The following is a 21634-nucleotide window of genomic DNA, read 5'->3' on the forward strand; positions in this document are numbered from 1 at the left end:
ATTGACTGGAGATACAATCCTTCTACATGTGATAATGTTTGGTCTGTTGCCTTTTTTTTTTTTTTTTTTTTAATTTTCACACGCTTTTCCAAGCTCTTGCCTAATTTGTCAGCTTGTCACATTCCTCCCTAGGTGTATCTGCATTTCCAATTGTTATTTCCCCCATTTATTCTGCACTGATCCGAACTGTATGTAATTACTTCTTGCATACACATGAGATTTATCTGAGGAGCCTACTCTTGTACTTGTTAGGGAGAACTGCAGGTCTTACCACTGAATTTGAGAGCAGCAGGGCTAGTTAGGCCTAGGCCCCATGGGAAGATTCCCTCATTGTTATTTTCTCTTCTTTCTGGATTCATCTGCAAGTTCCTAGGTTTGACATAGGCCCCAAGGGGAAAGGTTTCAGTATCCCTCCTTGCACTCTCCACTGCTCTGACACTCCACCTTGCCCTTCTGCCATCTATATTTCAGCTAAGGATATTGTATTCAAAATGAATGGAGGATGTAGCTACACTGGAGTTAAATTTGTTCCTGACGTAGCCCTATTAATCCTCCGGGCTTCAGGAAAGAAAACTGGTGCATTAGGTTCCCCAAATCATTTCTGTTTTTGAATACTTTGATCTGTTACCTTCATACTAATAGGCATGGGCATTTACCTGTGATTTTAATACTGCTGAGTTTTATCTGCTACTTTACTCATATACATTTCATTCTCTTAATTTCTGTCTTTATGTAACCATTGCTCTCATCCTCATTAGCATTTCCTCTCTCCTTCTTCCCATTTCTATCTTTTTTCCTCTGTCTCTTTAAAATTAAATATTGCCCAGCACTGCCCATGTGGGTGATGTGAATGCTAAGAGGGAAGGCTGCTGTGGAGACTGGATTCGAGCTGCCTCGCTGGGAATCAATGAGGCATGGAGGGCTCGTCTAGCTCCCGAAATGCTGAAAGAAACCAGGGCGTATCAGTGGCAGCTGAATATGCACTTGAGAGGAAAGAAGGGGGCCCACCTCTGAGCGCCAGGCTCAGCCTCTGAGACACACCACGCAGACAGGCAGAGGTGGCTGCCTTGGTAATTTAACAGGGGCTAACCTCGGGGTGGCTTTCCACAGCTCCTGCAGAAGTGAGATTGCCGGATGGAGCCCCGCGGAGCAGCAGGGGTTTGCAGGGAGCAGACAGCCTGCCCTGCTCCATCTACCCAGTGAGCTATGAAACACAGCTGGTACCGGCCATGCTACGAGGATGCAGCGCTGAGAGAGGAAGGAGCTGGCTCACATGCAGGCGAAGGGAAGGCAGGTCAGGGGCTGACATTAACCCTGCCATTAAACTGCAGGGAAATATGAACTGTACACAATACCTAGGCCTTAAAACTACACATAGGCAGACACACCCCACCCAAATCCATCCACGACATATTCACTAGGTGCAAATACTTCACTTACCCCTTCACGTTCTCCCCATACTTCCTCAACACACAGTCAGACTGCCCAAAACAGCCTCAAACATCTATATATGAGCAGCTACACATGTACATGCTGCTTCCATTCTTCAGCCACCTGTCTCCCCCCACCACGCCCCCATCTTCTCCACTCTCACCTTTGCACACTGTTGCCTCCTCCCTCCCTCTCACCATGTCAGTTGTGCTCCTTGAAACTCCTCTCCTCAATCTGGGAGTTGTGAGGAGACCTCCCTTCATACGGAGCAAGACTCCAAGCAGCAGAATGCCCTCTCTAAATGCCATGGCTACTTCCTTTATATCTAGCTAACACAGGCACCCACCTCTGATCTCAGTGCTGCAGCCTGCTGAGGGTTAACGGTGACACAGACTCCTTGGATACTGTGCCACCTGACTGCAAGCACCAAAAGTGATTTATGTTATTATTTTCTTCAGGGGTTAATTAGGGGCTCGAGAAAGTAAAGGGCTGTCAGTGCCAGCTGGAATTGGTCTACTGCAGCCAGGGGAGAGCAGTCTTTCCTCCCAGAGCCCTGCTAATGCATCTTTGTCCTGAACAGCCCCTACCTCTTTGCCCAGATCCTCACGGATGACTTGCTCGATCTCCTGCCTGGTGCTCTGCGGGGCCTGGCTGTGCAGCACCTTTAGGGTACGGGTGTACTCCTCGGGCAGCAGGTAGTCGAGCGCTCCCAGGTGCTGTCCCACCTTGATGAAGGTGCCTCGGTTGGCGCAGCACAGCTCCCGGAGGCGCTCAGCAGAACGCAGGTGCACCTGCGGAGAGAGATCAGAACATCAGCCAAGCCCCCTTGCTGCCTGTTACAGAGCAGAAGGGACTTCCACATGTATCTGCACCATGCACATGGTGCACAGGCACCATGATCCGTGACAGAAAATTAGTTTCTGGCTCTGCCTTGTGCTACATCCTTGAGCACAACAAGATGTCCACCCATAGACAGCATTGGTTCATCACTGTGATCCACTGCTACAAACCCTTGTCAAAACGTGATTGTCAGGACCATAACTATGTTTAGTAGACTCTCAGTGAGAGCGCAGTAAAATAAAGTGAGAAGAAAACCAGATACCATCCCAAGAACTTCTAGAAAATTGGAAGAAGAGTGTTGAAAATATCATTTAAATCACCAGTGCTACAGATGTCTCTTTGGCAGTGAGCAAGGGCAGTATGTGGGCAGTCCTTCATCCTCCTCTGCTCACTTCAAAACACCACAAGGGGAAATTACATCCCTCCAGCCAAGCCACATCTTAGTCTTACTGCTCACATTGCTAAAGTCCACTGAGACAGTAGTTTTAGAAACTTAGAATTAGGAGACTTGCCAGTTTTGCTCACTTTGGCCAAAAATCACCCAAATGACAAAACTTACCACCCACCGCTTGCCCAGTCTGGATTTCAGCTCCTGAAGTTCATTCTGCCTCTCAAGAGCAGACCAGCCACCACATCTTTTAGTGACAATGATTTATTCTGCCTTTATTGCTCTCACTAGGAATGCCTCCTGCCAAGGACACAGCTACACTCAATATTCTTTAATAAACTTCAGATAAGCCCGATACATTAATAAAATCTAAGCAAATCAATGACAAAAAAAACAACTACTCTGCACCCATCTCCTGGCAATGCCTGGCACCTATCTGAATGGAGGCTCCTCATTCCTCTGGGTTCCACGTCATGTGTCATTGAAGGTCAAATCCTGTGTCTGCAGACCTCATCTGCCCAGGAGACACCAAGATCCTGTGGTGAAGGACTCCAACGAAAGCCTTACACAGACACACACAACTGTTCCCCATTTAGTGGCTACCTTTGCCCTCCACGCCAAGCAGTGCTGTGTCACATCACGGGACAGGGTGAACGTCTCGCTTGTGGGAACGTGTCAGGGGACAGGCTGGGTGCTGAGCTGCAAGCGCATAGAATACAGGCCTGGGGGAGCGTGAGGAGAAAGCCTAATGTGAGAGTCTCACACTCGGTTTGAGAGACTTGACAGCTTGATGCACGCACACACACACCCCCCCGCACTTTCCTACGTGGGCACACACAGGCAGGCAGAACTGGCACTCGGAGAGCGTGCTTATCCCAGCACATGGCCTGCTCAAAATACTGAGATGCACAGGTAGAAAACAACCTCCACAAGCATCCCTGAAGCCTCCCCTATTATTGTGCTGCATTTTACATACCTGCTTTAAAGCTCCTGCTGTAACAAGCAGGGCTCTGCCCTGGCTGTTTTTCTGCTTTCCTCTGTGTGCAAAGAGGCAAAAGCAGGCCAAAAGGGAATAAGGAAAAGGAGCTGTGAAAGCAGACGAGAAAGCAAGAAGAGCAGGGAGGGAGTAATGGGATGAAAGAGAAAGGCAGTAGGAGGGAGGGAGCCAGAGCAGCTGGGTAGTTTGTCACAGCACAGGGAGTTCAGCCCATTACAGGGAAACAGCTTTAATGCAGCTCCAATAATTGCCCTCTGCACACTGCCTCCAGCAGGGGAGGAACCCCCCTGCCAACAGCAGAGCAGTGCCTAGCTCCCCCCGGGGTGTGGAGCCAGCTGCAGCCCAGGGCACAGGCAGGAGCCAGGCCCAGCTCCTCGCAGATAACACTCAGAAAGCCCCAGCACTGAGCGAGGGCCAGCCAGGGCTTGCGATCCCCCCAGATGCAGCAGGAGCCCATCAAGAGACCCCAGGCTCCTGCGTGGCTCAGGGCAGAGCACCAGCGACCCCGGGGGCAGCCAGCTCGGGCTAGAGGCACTGGCTCCAGTGTGCCCACCTGCCCCGTCCGGATCACCAAGGGCTGGCAAATGACCAAAAGCAGCCAAGAGGATGGAGAAGTCAAGTAGCTGAATGTACATTGTATACATACAGATACAAGGTCATGCCTGTCACTTCATGCCTGCAGTGGAAGAGGAAATTTCAGCCCTCCCGAACTTATCCATCTTACAGAGAACTTGGTTTGCCTTATGAACACAGCAGTCCTCAACAACAGAGATGAGGGCATCCTTACCGAGGGCTCTAGAAACAAAACAAATCAAAAACCCTATGCATAGCATCCTCCACAGTGCTTTCATGATTGGTCCGACTAATACTCCTGAGAGATGAGAGACAGCCACCCTGGATGGCTGTCAGGACCAGGGAATGCCAGCTCCTGCCAGTGTTAGAGAAAGAGATGGCCAGACATGTTTGCGAAGAAGGAAGTCTACCTGTAGCCCTGAATTTAACAAAACTGCAGTCTGCATTAAAGGCAGAATTGAGAATGAAGTGGGACTGTGAATCCAGCTTCCGAAGTCTTTTCTTATCAACCAGGTCAGGATGTTTAGCAGAAAAATGTTCCTAACATTATCTATTAATTGCCTGGATCTCTGCAAGCCAGGTCATGGTCCAGACATAGCACTTGTTTCTCTGATACATGACCTTTTCCTAATCATAAGTAAGAGTATCACATTCCTTCCACAGTGTCTGATGCTCTTGACTCACGTTACTGTCCTACCTTTAAGACACTGGGTAAATGGAAATCCCCCAGAAAGGCTCAGAGCTTTTCTCCAAGAAATCTCCTAAGATATTGCTCTTTGTTACACAAGCAATACTTTGAAGATTCTTCTTATCAGGGAAAAGAGCTGGGAATAACAGCTAGTTAGACATGGACCTGCTTCTACGCATCATGCCTAGGAGAACCCTGTCGAGAAAGGAAGCGTTGCACATACAGAGGATTACCAAGAATAAGCCTCCCTCAGGAAGCACTTCAGATCACAAATGCTGCCTGAGTGTGTATATGGCTCTTTCCCCAGTCCACATGGGCATCCCTCTCTCTCTCTCCCCCTTCCTCAAATTTCAGCAGGACAAGTTACCCGTTGCCTCACAGCATGGCTGGCTGACCTATAGGGTTTGCCTAAACCCTGGGTAGACTGGAATTAACACTGATTATTAAAATGGTTCCATGTGGGCCATAATGAAAGCAATAATTCTCAGGTGTGGAGAGGAGGCACCTCTGGGATGAAGCACATACTCTGCAAGCAGACATGCAAAGGGACTTTTTTTTATTTACCCTTGATGTACAAACAGATCTGTTCTGTTCAAGCCATTTTGATGCTTTTGAAGAAGTCTTTACTCACAGAGACCTGGGCAAAGAGCTGTTCTTCAGAGCATCAGATGCACAGGTGTCACAAATGGGCAGACATTTACCTGGCCTTAAAAAATAAAGGAACTAATTTAGAAGAAAAGAAATACCACAGTTAAAATACTCAGGTTTGCACCAGTGTATCTTATTTGTTGACAGATCTGGTGATAAAAGGGCTCAGAAAGGCCATTGAAGACAGTAAGGTAAGTGGTGGAAGCCATTCTTCCTATGAAAAATCCTTCAGAAAAGTCATTCCAACCCTGAGGGGCATCTTCACAGCTGGCAAAACGTGAAATGAGGATCAGGAATGCAGAGAGAAAATTTGAAATGCAATTAGTCAAAGACATAACAAACAAGTCACCAGAAATTCCTGATGACGACTGCTGCCTCCGGGAACCCTACAAACACAGATGCCTCACAAAGGACATCAGGCTGGGTTTTGTGGAAGACAGGTCTAGAAAAGCTGCTCCTTCCACTTACCTCTGTACCAGACAGCACCCTGGGACAGGTGAGCAGGACCAGCTCCACATCACCTGGCTGCCCACTCACATGCCACCCGTTCCCTACCTGAACAAGGCAGGAGATGCCCGCTCACGCCACCGATGATTCCAAGACAGTATTTCATACAAGATGCCTCCAGGAAATACTTTGAACGCTTCAATCATATAAAAATTACAGATGAATTTAAAAGGCAGCTGAAATGTTAATAATCATAACAAAAAGGGGATTGCACATTAAAAGTGTTAGGAAGGGGAATAAATGTTGCCCTGTTTTTAAGAAAAGTCCAGAGTAATCTGGGAAATTATAGCCCCATTAGCTTTTATTCTGTCTCAACTAAATTAGTTGAGACAATAATTACAAAGAGTACCAAAAATCATCTAGCTAAATGTGATATGAATGGAAAAAAAAAACAGGGAGGTTAGAAGGAAAAAATCATTCTTTACCAGTCCACTAAAATACTCTGAACATGTTAATGCAACAGTCAATGAAAGTAAAAGGGAAGATATTTATCAGGACTTTCAAGTGGCTTTCAATAAATTCCTCCACAAAAAAAAAAAAAAAGAAAATCAAGTAATTATTGGACAAGATGCAAGAACACTCTTCTACTTGCTCATTTCATCCCAATCCCTGCTCAAAATTCCCTCCTTGCCACACCAAGCCCAGCACTACAGAAAGCAGCAGTGGGAGACTTTCTAGTTAGGACAAAGGTGCAACATTTAGTGGTGTTTTTACCACAGCTTCATTCCAGCCTGCTCTGAGCAGTTTTAGACAAGGTGATACTGCAGAAGCCCTGTCCACATCAGCACCTGCAATGTTTTTACTTCCAGGGAGGCTGAACTAGCAGGAGAAACACTAAGAAACGTGATGAAAAAGAAGCAGGTACAGGTAGTACCCAGAAGGGGCTCTCTGCTACAAACGAGTTGCCCTGCATTACTTAAAAACTAACATCAGAGCATCCTGTTCCACCCCCTCCTGCACCAAAGTTTAATCTCCCTGCTAGTGGTAGGAAGGAGAAAACAGTGCAGTGACAAAACTTCCAGGAGATGCAACAGAAGTTATTCACCACTATGGGAAAATAAGCCCTGCCACATCCCTACCAAAGACTGGTGAACAATCAATAGACTGGCAGATCACCCTCAGCATAGATGGCTGCAAGGTTACACATATTGGAAAGAGCAATTTATCCTGCCTGCACACACTGATGGGCTCTAAATTTACTGTAACCACTGAACACTTGCATCATGTTGCTGTGGACGGCTCAGTGAAGGCACCTGCTCAACGCACAGTGGGGGTCAGGAAAAAAAACAAACAAGCTGTTTAACCGCATTAGGAAAGGGAAAGAGAAAAATGTTTAAAATATCAAAATGCCATTGTATAAACTGAAAGTGCAAACCTCACCTTGGATGCTGAACATACCCTTGCAAAAAGAGGTATTGAAGAAAAAACAAAGAGGACAGAGAAGGAGAAGAAAAAATTACCATGGCCCTGAAAAGAGCCCATAAAGAGAGATTTGAAATGTTAGGGGGCTGTTTTGATTAGAGAGTTGATGCGTAAGAAAGAAAGGAGTTACATGAAATAATAAAAATCAAATCTCCCATTCCTATTTCTAGCTCTCAAAAACCAGCAAATAGGGCATTCCACAAAGCAACAACCCTTTTAGTTATTTTTTTACATCCCATTTTGCACAGTACAGCATTAACCAATGGCACTCACTGTCAGAGGATAGAGAAGCCAAGAGCTTAATGGAATTCAGAAAGGCTTCAGACATTTATGATAAAACAACCATACCTGATTTAATATGGAGCTTTTCATCTCTAAAAGTGCTTTTACAAAGCTCTTTACAAAACTCAGGATCGCTATCCCCCATTTTACAGACTCATAAGAACATTACACGTAATAAAATGTCTAAAGGGCTTTAAACACTCTTGCTCAAGGCATCAAGACAAAAATTACCCTATTGATCGGCCACAGTGAGAGACAGAATGCAAACAGGGTGCACTGATGCTCCCAGCATCATTAAAATCTCTAAAGAACCTATTTGGTGCATTCATCTCCCACATTCCAATTATATCGGTCACCTCTTCTGCTGGGGGTTCAACCGGTTTCCAAGGATCTTCTGTATTTGCTAAATTCTCTGCCACTGCAAGGACTTAGGACACTGGTTATGTCTGTGACTCCTTGCTTTCTTCCCATGGCACAGCAGAAGCACCACTTATGGTCTTTTATACTAAGCCTTTGGGATGCTGGGAGGTATCTCGTGGTGCAGGGTGTGTGGGAGCATCCCAGGTATGTATTCTGTGAGCTCTCCTGCATGAGACAGCTCTCCCAGGGATGTCTACAGCAGCAGGAGACTGCACTGGAAGAGCCGGGCTGTGCCTTGGACTCCACTGTCTCACACAGTGGAAGGGAAGATGGCATCACCATCAGTGGGCATCCCCAAAACGCCTTAAGCAGGGGATGGAGAAAACATGTCACGGGAGACAGGAAAGGAATCTAGCTGCATCCTTTTCTCTTCCACACCTGACGATGACAGGGCCACGTGCACATGACTGGTAGAACTATAGAATGGCTTTAAACGACCCAGGGCAGCACAAACTGGAGAAGATCAAAAAGAAGTCCCCTCCCACTTAACACACTCAGAGGCTTAAAGCAAGTGCCATGCCAAGTATCTGTGGAAACGGTTAGGGAGCATACAGCTATTGGCGAAGTGAATAGGGTACTTGGGTCCTTTAAAAACCGCAATAGAAAACCCAGAACCCATTGCAGCAAAGGCATGCTTGTGTCCAAGGGGCTGTTACCTCCTCTTCCAACAAATGTGAATAAGCATACAGTTCATATAAACTACTATAGCCTTCACTAACACTATCAGCCTGGTAATCAAACTGACGGACAGCAGGGATGCTGCACTGAGACACAACTCTGAATGGAATTCTCATTACCTCCTTTATATACTACCTCTTCTGCCTACTTTTTACAAAAGCTCGTTCTTCTGCACACCAGATATTTCCCATTCAAACGCTTCCTTACAGTATTACTGACTGATCACACTGCTGATCGCAGGCCGAGCACGCATCTTTGGAATCGGAATAACTCCTGGTGCAGTGTACCCCACAATCCAATAATTCTTTATTTGTGTAAGGTGCATATAACATTCATAATGGTTAACCTGTGGGTGTCTGTCTAACCACAGGAGACCGGGGCATTTCATAAGTCCTCACTTAAGCAGGTATGTTGTCACCCTTTTAGTCCTGTACTTTTTAGTTAGCTTCACTTAGGGCAAACCCTGGGTAAAAAGGCATCCACCAATTCTCAGTTTGACTACCATAGCTCAAAAGAGTCCTAGCAGAGATCCAAATCCTTCAGAAATTCTAGCACGACAGCAGGTAGCCAGTGGGACAGCCAGGAAGTAGGAAAGAGAGTTACAACTTGCAAAGGATAAAGGACAGAGACGACCTCTTAGGCTTAATTGACCATTTCCTAGCCTCTCGATGCCATGAATACAAGAACAAGGGCGTCACACAACCAGCAGGATGGCCACTGAACTCTGCACAAATGGAAGGATATACACAGTGAACCTGTGTCAGCTGAAATCTGGTGTTGGTGCTGGGGCCTTGCATCACTAGCGCTAATGCAACTGAAATTAAAGCAAATGAACATATTTCGTGATTCAAGGGAATCCTCTCTCGAAATCAGGAAAGACTTTTCCAAACCTTCCAAGCCAGCGCGCTTCCCACTGAGCAGATATGCAAGCTCCCACCTTTTGAACCATCAGGACTCTGAATTGCCATGCACGAGCACGCAGAGACACTGACCTCCCACCTACACTGCACCTACTCCCACACTAGTATCTCAAGGTGGTTCTTAACCATTTCGAGTATTGGTGACTAAGGGAGGCCTAGTACAAAGCCCTAGTTAGAGATACCCCGTGATTAGGGAACCATTTACACTCGGCTGAGGTCCTTCTCCTCCACCAGTCTCATGCCAGGCTGCACTGGGAGGAGGAAGCAGCATTGCTTGACCCCAGCGCCGAGCACCAGCAGTCACCTTGCTGAACTCCGCCGGCTGGTACAGGCGCAACCAGCGCCAATAGGCTGCTTGAGCTCCATCTTCATTTTGCTCCAAGCTCGGTCATTTGTGCTCTGATTATCTCTCATTACTGACGACCTTGCTGTAATGAGTTTTAATCTGCCTCGTATTAATTAGAAACATTTTCATTAGCCAGCTCAATTTTAGGTAAATAGCTAATAGAAGCAACTGAGCTGCAATTAGTTATCTGTGGGGCAGTTCAGCAGAAAAATCAGAAGGGAGCAGCTGTTTCCGTCTAAACACCTCTGTGATACAAGGCAACTATTCTTTCTAAGTCTCCTTAGCAGGGAGAACAAGGAGCACACAGAAGGGATGGTCAGAGACATGGGAAAAATAACAGCTGAAGTAACTGGGATGTAGCACTTCTACGGCTATGGCGTTACCTGCCAAAGCTCACCAACTAATGGTTCCAGATCCAACTGCTGAATACAGGAAACTGAGAGTCAAGTTGACCCCCTTCTGCCTCCAGACATCACCTCCAGTGAACAAGGTTCTGGTTTGCGAAGGCTGGGCCAAAAAGGACATGAATTTGGTGCTGCAGACAGCAAGCCCATATCTCACACACAATCTTAGCGACCTGCAAGTAGAAAACATTCAGAAAACTAGATCTCTACTGCAAGAAGTAGGTAAGATTTTCTTCAGCACAGACCAGAAGTAGGGTCCCCGGTAATCTCACTAACTTACCCACTAGGAGGAAATAAAAGCACATATTATAATGTGAGATGCTGGCATATTTCCTGTGGTAGGTACAGGCACTGAGACCATTGCTGTACTGGACACAAGCTGTAAAAGCAGCTGTCAGCACACAGGTGGTGTGTGAGCAAAATCCAGCTCACCAGTCCAGAGACACACTGGCTTCAGAAAGGTTAGCAGGAGGAAAACCTGCTAAAATTAAACTCAGCAGATCTGATTCAGATACATTCAAAGACTGAACAGAGGCATGAACTGATATGCACCCTTGGCCAAAAGACACTCGAGTTTCAGAGCAATCTTTAAGTGACCATTCATTCTGGGCAGATTCAATGCCATCTTTTGTCTGCTAAAATTATAGTAAAGGGGAAAACGAAGGGCTCATTTTCCTTCCTAGAGGATACTGTCTGTGAACAAACACTCACTCATGGCAGCAGTCCCTACACAGGCTCATAGTCTAGGACTTTTTACTGTAATATTATTTAAAACTCATTTAATTGCCAGCTTCTTATACACCTCTGAAAGCATTTCACAAAGGCAAACCCTCTTTCTTCTCCTTTGATCCAAAAAAATGAACTCATAGGAATGAAATAATTCAACTGGGTCCCGCAAGGAACACCACTGGCAGGACTGGGAATAAAAATCCAAGTTCCCAATTCTGTTCTTAGTGCTAGATTACCTACATGACACACCCAACACAAAAAGACAGGCAGAACTGTGCAAAAGACTCTCTCTTACCGGTCAGGTTTATCTTAGAGACATTTTTTGCTTCTAGCATCTATGGCTGTCTGTTTCAGATGGTCTCTCCTTCACAGTTAGAGAAGCTGATGATTTACTGTAAATACACACTGAAGTAACACCAGGGCAGGTATCGCCTCACTATAGATATGAAAGTTAAACTTCGGAAGGTAAGAAGGGAATAGAAATTTACAACAGTAATATTTCTAAAGCCTCTGAGCAGTATGGGAAACTTATACCCCAAAGCCTGAACTATTTCCCAGGAAGCTTGGAGGGCAACAATGCAAAATGAAGGCTAGTTTCTGTTCCATGTGCTAAATCAGACTTTTTGTATCTCACATGTATGAGTGAAGCTCTCCCATAGCTCCCTCTTATCACCATCGTAAATAAGAGATACAGGCATTACGGTAAGACAATGCCACTGATGTTCATGAACCCTTTTCGCTGAGCATAGGGTTCTGCCAGATCTGCAATCCATCCATCAGGGATGTGTGACACATGTCTGGGCTCCTGGACTGGCAGAGGACTCCAGGGGCTGTGCATGCACTGTGCCACACGCCAGGACTTTGCTGACAGGCCATATGCAGGCTTGCCCCTGCATCCATCCCCCAGATGATCTCACACACAGGTATGGAAATGTCTTGTTGCGTACACTTTTTCTGTTGGAAAGGAAAAGTGCTGAGTTGCGTCCAGGACACAGCATGAAGTCCATTCTTTCTTGAAGCTGTTTTCAACCCTGAAAGAAGCCCTCTCCAGAAGACAATACCTGTGACGCAGCAGATCCTTCACGCAGGCTCCCTTTTGCAGTAGGTACGCTTACATGAATGGTACCTACACATGAAGATAAGATCAGGTCTACATGAGAAGAAAAGACCAGACCTACGTACACAAAAATCTAGAAGCCTGGGCTGATGTTTCAGCTACCTACAAAGTCAGCAGGTTCCCAGAAGTGCTCTCAGTGTCCTGTTCAGGTTGGGATACAAAGAGACCTGCCCTGTGCTTCACTACAAAGCACCCATGGAGGAGAGGAACTCGCTCAGCACCACGGCTGCACAGAGACATATGCAGAAGCTGCACGTGTCTTAATCCATTGATCACAGTGCCTGCAGCTCCTGTTACAGAGGCAGGTGAAACGATAATAAATGTGACACAGCATCTTTCAGAATCTTGCTAACAAAATTAATTCAGCTCAGCTTGGATCAAATCATGTGGGTTGACAGTAAAAACAAGCTGAGGGTTGTAAAGACACCATCTTAAACGTCTGTGTGTTTAGCTATGGTGGGGGGGCTCCCAGCCATCAGTCCTATTAAGCCCTGCTTTATTTGCTATTTTCAGTTGCTGTAAGGAACAAGATCAACTGAGCTATGTTATATTCACAAGTGTTCCCTAAACAGAAACTGCTGACAACACACCCTACAGAATCCAGAGACTAACAACCTAACAGCAAGAGATGATTTTGTGCAGCAAAAATTACCTAAAGGGAGAACGCTCCCCGGACAGCTATAGGCATGCAAGGAAACACTGGGTAGGCAGTAGCATGGAAAGTGAGTGCTGGTCCTGGGCCATGAGGAGGGTGGGGAAAGAGCTCAATCAAGGCCACGAGTAGGGATTAGCTGCCACTGAATCAGTTATGGCTACGCACAGGGAGTCTGCACAATGGGGAGAGGGGTATAGAGGTGGTCTCTTCACTTAAAAGAAGCCCGAAGTCCCAGATCAAGTAGAGCAAGCAAAACAAACAAGGCAGGGTATGTCAGGAGCCCCTACAAGATAGCTGAACCAGAATGGTATCAGAAAGAGTTTCATGATTTGCCCTCAATAATAAAACTAGATCATACCAAGAAGATTAACTTGGTAACATTTTCCAACTACTCAAGAGGTCAGACACTGTAAATGGGAAAGGAAGCATACAGAGTGTTACCAGGTATAGCAAAGAGGTGGAAGATGAGATAAAATCAGTATCAAGGGAATCTGTTCAAGCTGAATATTCCTAGCCTCCGAAGGAAAGTGAAGGAGCCTAGCAGCAGAGATGAAGATGAGCACCTGGCAGCTTCTTCCCTTATTCCCCACAACGTATTTTGCAATAAAATGGAGTTGTAAAAGCCACGTAGTCCAAAGGAACCACACTGACAGGTGAGGTATGTCAGGATGGATGTTCCAAACACAGAAGGAAAGATGGAGAAAGCTCAACAAAGTCTCACCTAGCTCGGCAGCAGTGGGCCAACACAGGGTAGCGTCACACAGGCTGCTCTCCCCAGTGTGGGTGTGCAGGGAAGAAGGAAGCGCACAGGCAGCCGTTGCAGCTGGAGGGGAGAAATCGTCACATCCACTTTGTCAACACCAAAGAATCCGGGCTGACATTTTTCTCTTCCCAACAGTCGAATCCCACCCTACCAGCTGCACGTCACAGCTGACGTCCAGTCAGGACGTATCTCAGTCAACGTCAGGCGATTAGGCCCCGCGACAGCAGCTTCTCCCCCTTGTACATATGCAACTTCTCTCCTGGCAGGTCACTCCAACGGCCAGGACAGCACAGCAAACAGGCTCCCTCAGTCACAGCCACACAGATGAGCACCAGCACTCACAGTTTGGTCACAGAGCACAGAAAGAAGAATTTCCATTGCAGCCTCTCTAGAGGCCTCAATAAGACATTGCCTTACCAAACTGACAGAGGCAGATTATTTTCCCCTTCTTTAATCTGAGAAGCTCTGACCTTTAAAGAACAGCCCTCTTCCCAGAGGAACAGGGTGCCTGAAGAGCAGAGAGACAGCAACACATGAAATACCTAGAAGTGATTAAATTAGATTGACTAGGAAGTCAGGAAAGATAACAACCATGGGATTATGCTGTCAATTCCAAAAACCTACAGTGACTGTCATAGTACTACGTCCAACAGAAAGAGAGTGGCTGTGGTGGCACTACGTCATTATCAGTGGTATAGTGCGGTCCTAATTTAAAAAGGCCTATGATGAAGAGGAAAAAAAAAAGAAAAGAAGTCCCTTTGTTACTCAGCAGATCTGTTCCCCTCTGGGTATCAGCCAGAGTTGCTGATTTCAGCGAAAAATACATAAATTACTCCAGCTTTTTCCTCCAGTTGAGAGCACAGAGCTACACACCCAGAAAGGCTGCTGGTGCCTATTAGCACCCCAGCAATGACCCCACTATGGGAGACTGAGCTGATGTCTCTTCTGACTCCTGTACAATCAATAGACTTGCTAAACTGCAATTAGAAGGTCAGACCCCTCCTCACAGCCACTCCTCTGCTTTCATACTGGAAACACTAGGTTTGCATAGGTGCCAATGGGAGCAGGATTTGGAAAAAAATGGGCTTATGTGGATGCCACTGAAGGTGGCACTTGGTCTACTGAATCTTTCTGACTGCTAGGAACACAAGCAACAGAGAGAACCCATATTGGCTTTGAGGGTACCACTTAGAAGAAATGGCATGAGACAGCAGTTTGAATAAGAAAAGAAAAAAATATTTGACATGGCATCATGTTGAGATGAACAAAACAACAGCCCAGGTGAACCTGTATGCTGGTAAGTCATTATCCAGAGCAGATACTTTTACTCCCGCAATAGGCGGAAGGAATTACCCCCAGCAGTACCAGAGACAATTGCCTTTACTGCAGTTGGTATCACAATGAACAACACTGCATGTGTTTCCCCTGCACTTGGCTGGGGCTCACCTAGGATGTGAAGGGAATAAAATTGAGATCATCTTTATATGCACTTACATATTCAACATTTTGCCCTTTCCATTGCCAGCTGTTGAGTTTTCTCTCTCATCCAAGAGATGAATGAGCATCCACAAGGTAGGGATGCTGCATTTGTAAATGTCAAACATATTAGAAGAAACAAGAGGAAAATAGTCAGTAAAGCTGTTGAATGTCTTCTTTCATTCTAATTTTAAGAAAACAGAGTATCCCCCCACCTGCAGACTCACTGTAAGCCACTATTTTACTTACAAGGAACTGGGTACAACAAGAAATATTGTCAGTGCATGGGGAGATGGGCACACAGCCAACAAGAAAAAGGTCAGAAAGACTTCAGGTTACCTAACCCATCCAAGACTACAGTGACTGGTCCATAGTCTGGAAGAGTGGTTCAGCCTAGGGCATTCTGAAATAGATTTCTGCCCAATTGCCTGTGAAAGAATATCCATACCCTTATCCTCCACACTCCCAGAGAAGCACCTACAAATAGCAAGAAATGGGTTTTATCCAGTGGAAATCTAGGATGGTTCTTTTCTTAATATGAGCTGCTGATTACTACAGATCACCTCTGCAAGTACCCCAAGGGGCAGGGTAAGAAAAGCCTATTCCATCATTACTCAATTACAACTCTTCTGTGGACAAAACTACAAATCTGGCAGTGCCTGCCACAATTTGAGAAACAAACCACCAACAAAACACCATCTAGGAGGTTTCAGCCTGAATCTCACATAGCAAAAGCTGAGGTTCCTTTGTCAAAAGGACAAGAACCTGGTATAAGAGACTAACACCAGACCAAAAAAAAAAAAAGTGACACTGCAGTGGAGACAATAGGCAAGAGAAAATTGGCATCAACAGACCAGTCAAAAATAGGCAATTTCTAATGTTGCCTAGAACGTAAATGGTAAACTCAAGACAAAAGATTTATCACAAAGGTAATCAGTACAAAACCTGACAAAAATAATACTTACACGGACTTTCTGAAGAATTAGACCTTGCTGGCAAAATACAATCACTGTGGATAGTCCCAAAGACAAAATTTGCATGCCAAAAAAGACCTCAGAGAATTAGCACTGCACAAGATGGACGTGAAGCAAAACAACAGAAGAAATCAGATGCTAGCAACCCACAAGCATTGCTACCTATGACTTCCAGTACCTTTAAGATTAAAATATTCACATACTTCACTGAGATGCAGAGATCTCATGAAGGAGGACAAAGTCACAGTGAAACAGGAAGCTGACTTCAGGAAGCAGGGAAAGATGGAAAATGTGATAAATACGGTCTTGGTTCTGTCTCTAGAAAGAGTGGAACTCAGTGTTCCCTCATTAAGGAGATCACGGCATGAAGGAGAGCTGTGCCACTGAGGACTCGATCCTTTCCAGGGATGGGAGAAAGTGCTGATGTACGAACACTTGGCTGGAGTTGATAAACTCAAGAGAGGGGTTGCTGGTCCCGACTAGAGAGATCCTTTGGCAGGTCATTGCTGCCTCATGACTCGAGCAAGACTTGAGACGAGGCAAAGCTGGGAACATGAACAGGCCTCCTCCAGGAGGCTGCTATAAGTCCATATTAAGCCTGTTCTAGATCCTAAAATAAGCTCCTTTTTAATCGTGTGCTCATCAGTACCTGGGATTCACTGGCATCCCACAGTAGTCGGCCAATGATGAGATACAGATCTCACTGCCTCTTTGAAAGCCCAAAAACCAAGTTTACATAAATTGTTGTCCTGACTACACATAGCTGGGTGAGCTTCTAAACGCACTTATGAGCGATTCAGGTATTTCTAACTCCTGCTCTCTTGGGCTTGGACAACACTTCAGTCACAGGGAGGCAGAGTGCCTCAGTCACTCCCACCACAGGAAGGCAGCTGCCTTTGGAACACCTCACAACAGTCCTCAGAATAATTTGGGACAGGTAGTCTGCAACTTCCAGAGGGACACGGGCAGGCAGAACATCATCAGCCACTTGGAACTCAACAAGCACATCAGATCTGACGTTCTTCACACCAGGAACCCTTAGTGGCCATAAAGTCATTACTTAGGCTGTTTTATGTCTTGGACTAAAATCCATTAAACCCACACGTCCAGCATTCCTCACTTCCAAGCCTTCATGACACTGCTCACCCATGAAGCAACCATGAAGACTTCCCCTCCATACGGCAAGGCCTTGTCTCATGCTTGTTTTGGCACGTGATACTGCGAAAGCAAAAGCTCAATAAAAGCAAGTTTGGAAACACATTCTACACTCTATTCCTAGGTTTACAAATCCCTCATCTCCAGCAAAATACGTGTTGGTTTATAGAAAAGCACATGTTTCTAACAGTTATATGGGAGCTGTTAGATTTTACTATTCAATTGCCTGAAAGGAGGAAAAGAAATCTCCTCTGTCAGCCTATTAATCTGTCATAACGAGACTCTTCATAATTAATTTGTCCCTAACAGTTGCTTTGTAATGATAGCGAGAGAATATTTCAGGAATGGCAATTACCTCCGGTGTCAAAATGATGAGGAAAACAAATGTTCAACCATCAACAAAATGCAGTGCCTTTTTCCACTCCCACCCGATGGTGGGTGACAGCACTGCATGTCGGAATTACAGTGCAGTTAATTACTAGGCATGTTGCGATTGAGAATTCATTTCCCTTCTTGAGATGAAATTTGTTGAGCAATGCAGGTGGTAGGAGGGGCATCTGCTACTGGGATGGTGGTTGTCCTATCTGTACATTATTTCTTTAATTAGTTACACATATGTCCAATAATTATAAGCAGTAAATGTTTTTTGAGATTTTAAGCCACCTTCCTTCATTAGCTGCGCATATGTCCGACCAATTCAAAGATTCTGCAAAAGGACATACCGTCTTTTTGTTGTTACTTTATTTACGTTTACTATCCTTCAAATAAAAGCCAAATGCTTGCATTAGTCTTTCGATACTGATATGAAATTTAACAGCCTTTGTAGGCTGCTCATAAACGAAGGAGTTTCTTGGACTGGAAGCTCATTAAATTTCAGCACGTTACGGAACCTGATGTCTGACTATTTTGGGAGTGAGATTTCTAGGAAAGAAGTTAAGGCATGCGTAGGCGCTCATCTCTCCAGGTGAAGATCAAGCTCAGCCATTGCTGGGAACCTTACTCCAGAAATGGACTGGGAAGGGAAAATCTCCTGGCTCAGCTGCTATTGACACAAGTGTGCAAAGCTGCAGCGTGGAAGACCTGCCTGGGGTTGGTAATGAATCCACCCAAGACCTGGCTCTTGATTTTCTCTGAAAATCAATTTTGTGGCGAACCTTTGCCATGTGAGTCACCAGTAAGCGCAACGCTTGGTGGAATAAGTCTGTGCCCCAGCTGGTAAGAGCCCTGGGGGAGGGTGGAGTAAGTCTGTGCAGGGACAGCATGGGAAGCTGCACGTGTTCAGACAGGAATACACCAGGAGACGTGCCGGTGTAAAGCTACTGCTGCTTGCATTTTGCCCAGTCCTGAGCCACACCACCAAGCTCTTTCTACCCCAAAATCAAAATACAGGTTTAAAAGAATCAAACATCACCCTCATTCCTGGTACACACAGTCCCTAACCCATGGCCTCTAGGGCCAGTGAACGTGGAAGGAAGCTGCAGTGGTTCTAAGCCCTGCCAGTCAGGAGGCAGGAGCTGGTATAGCTCCTGGGAGCCCTCCACACGCAGCAGGTTGCAGATATCTCATCTTCAAGTGAACAGCCCAGCACAAGCACCAGCTCAGGGTAAGGAAAACATGGCCCCAGCTAACAGCCTTGCTGCTGCTCACTCCCCATCGCTCAGGAGCAACCATTTCATTACAACGACGTTGCTCAGTCAAGGACCACCGCACTGTGTATTGGCAATGGATGACTCCCCATTCAGATTACCACAGCAAAACCTCAGCTTACTGAAGGAAATACAAGTAGGGAAGCTGTCCTGTAAAAGAAGAAGAGATAGAGAACAGGCACTACCAGGGCACTGCAGAGATGAGAAAGCTCCTGCTGGGCTCTGGAAATGCCCAGCTGTGATGCCTGACTGTGAACACAAAGGAAAGGGCTCCGGGGAAGAAAGCCTATCTCCCCTAATTCTTTTCACACAACAATCCTACAATAAACAAATAGGAGTGCAAAGCCTGCTGCCCTTCAGCAATGCTGAAAAAAACAACTTGTGTTCAGAGCAACCCTACGATAACAAACAGGCTGCACAGATACAGAGTTCACAGGCAACTCAAAACCAATATATTTTCCAACAGAAACTGCAGGGGCAGTAAAGGCATTTTAGGAGCTGGTTTTTTTGAAAAGCAATTCTGCTAGTGACCTTTTCAGTGAATTTACCTCTAAATTCAGCAAAGCTGGCAAGGCAGTAAATGGCTCCAGGCTTGGCAGGAGGCATTTCATAAAGCACCATGCATGCGTGTGTATGTGCAGGCTCACATGCAGATTCATTGTTGAAGTGGAGCTAGGAACAGAGCAGAGGCTGTATGAAGATGACCCTTGCCACTATGTTTATCTGCTCCCTGTGGGCCCCTTCCAAGTCACATCAGCTCAGTACACTGACAAAAACAAGTTGTTACTGGTGTCAGACCTGCCAAGATGCTGCTGCTGCAGAGGAGGGAACAGCAAGCTGTTCTGATGGTGCACCATCAGCAGAATTTGCAGTCACTCAGACAGGACTCTCTCTCTCTCTCACACACACACGCACACACACAAAAAGGGAGGAAGGGGAGAAACCTGAAACCAATTCTATTGGGACCAAAAGTACACTTCACTATGGTAGCAGGGAATGTGATTACCATCTTGGATTCATTCCTCCAAAGCCATCTTTGACTCTGTCTTGGAAGTGGCTACTTGAACAGAAATGCTCACACGCTGAACACACAGGCACACATCCACATGTAGACACACCTCCGTCCAGATCTACTAAAATGCAGACGTGTTCACGTCAGCAGGTTTCTAGACAGGGCACCTGAACACCATAGTCAATAAATTAAGCATTAGCTTCCAAGCCTGGCATTGAATTCTACATTTCGTTTTGTCTCTAGACCAACTCAGAGAAACGGCTCCCCTTTTTCCAGGCCCACAGGGCTTCCTCAGCCTGACAGAGTCTGGCCTGGCCCCACAGCACTAGATGGAGGAAGACAGGACAGTTGCCTTCAGGGATACCTTGACCTCAAGCATGCAACCTGGGTAGCCCTCACGTAGGTGAAAGGGTTTGCCTGAAACCCACCAAGATGCCTTCAACATTGCAAGAACTTCAGGGAAGTGTTTGCAAGACACCACCCAGCACAGCAATTCCCTCCGCATGCACTTACCAGACTAAATGAAGCCACCGGCTTGACAGGTAAGATAATTGTGTGCTACCCTCCAGCACATTCTTTTATCAGATACACTTTGGGGAGAACGTGATAAGGTCACTGGTTTAGCAGAGCAAATCTACAGTTTTCAGCTCTTCTCTGCAATCCCAACCTGGCCTGATATAGGAGATATCCTCTGCATGCAACATGGGTCTTTCTACCTGTTTTGACTTTGCTGTACTCTATCCCCAACTGAATGTTTAGATATCTATTTTTCCTAATCTCAGATAATATTATTTCTATTCTCAAGACGGCTGCCTTCGTATTTTTAAAATAGGTCAAGCACTGGTTATCGGTCATCTCTATTGATTTAGCAGGCAGCTTCCAACAACCAAGTTGTTTCAGCTTCTGTCAATTCCCATGAAGGGCTGGGCCATGTTCTTCTGAGGTCCTTTCCAACCTGGGCTGTTCTATGATTCTTTGAGGTTATATAAACCAACCTTGTGTTCAAGGCTACACAGTCCCTCATTAAGGAAACATCCTTACATAGGGTCTGATCCAAAGTCAATGGGAGCAGTCTTAAGTTCCTTAAAGTAGCATCCTATGCAATCCTGCTTTCTTTTTGCTTCCTTCCCTCTTCGACTTTCTGAGAAATTTTGTGTGTCTATCTATTTGCAACACTCACATCTGGGGTGAAAATCCAGGCAAATAAATAATCCTCAGCCACGAGCTCTTCAGAGCCTCTCTTTCCAAGTCTGACTTTGCATTGTTAAGTGTTCACTTCACATGAGGACTTAAGGTGTAGTCCAAACAGTAAATCAAATGAAATCATTTCTTCACTTTCCAGTTGCTCCTTTTATAGTGCTCCTCATGGTGCAAGCTCCTTGCAGCCTACATCCTTCAAGAGCTCCCTGATGGGTTCCTCACTGCACCAGCTGAAATGTTCTTCAGATGTTCCTCTGGCTATTACGTACCTCTTCAGAAGCTGTAAGAATGCAAGGATTCAAATGCAAAGGGATAGCCCCACCTGCAGGAGAGAAGGCAAAATGCTCCCAAGGCCCACAGCTC

At 45.8% G+C, this 21634-nt stretch overlaps 1 protein-coding gene across 4 annotated transcripts in view; it reads right to left on the minus strand.

Annotated features, from left to right (window-relative positions):
* Window positions 1-21634, minus strand: part of ADCK1 (aarF domain containing kinase 1) — an 88354-nt gene that overhangs the window by 46699 nt on the left and 20021 nt on the right. For all 4 annotated transcript variants that reach the window (XM_040559131.1, XM_040559134.1, XM_040559133.1 and 1 more), the window contains one exon: window positions 2019-2222. In XM_040559131.1, the coding sequence (XP_040415065.1) occupies window positions 2019-2222 (204 nt within the window). The remainder of the gene's footprint in view (window positions 1-2018; window positions 2223-21634) is intronic.

Source organism: Cygnus olor, chromosome 5, assembly GCF_009769625.2.
Source record: "Cygnus olor isolate bCygOlo1 chromosome 5, bCygOlo1.pri.v2, whole genome shotgun sequence".
Taxonomy (NCBI): Eukaryota; Metazoa; Chordata; class Aves; order Anseriformes; family Anatidae; genus Cygnus; species Cygnus olor.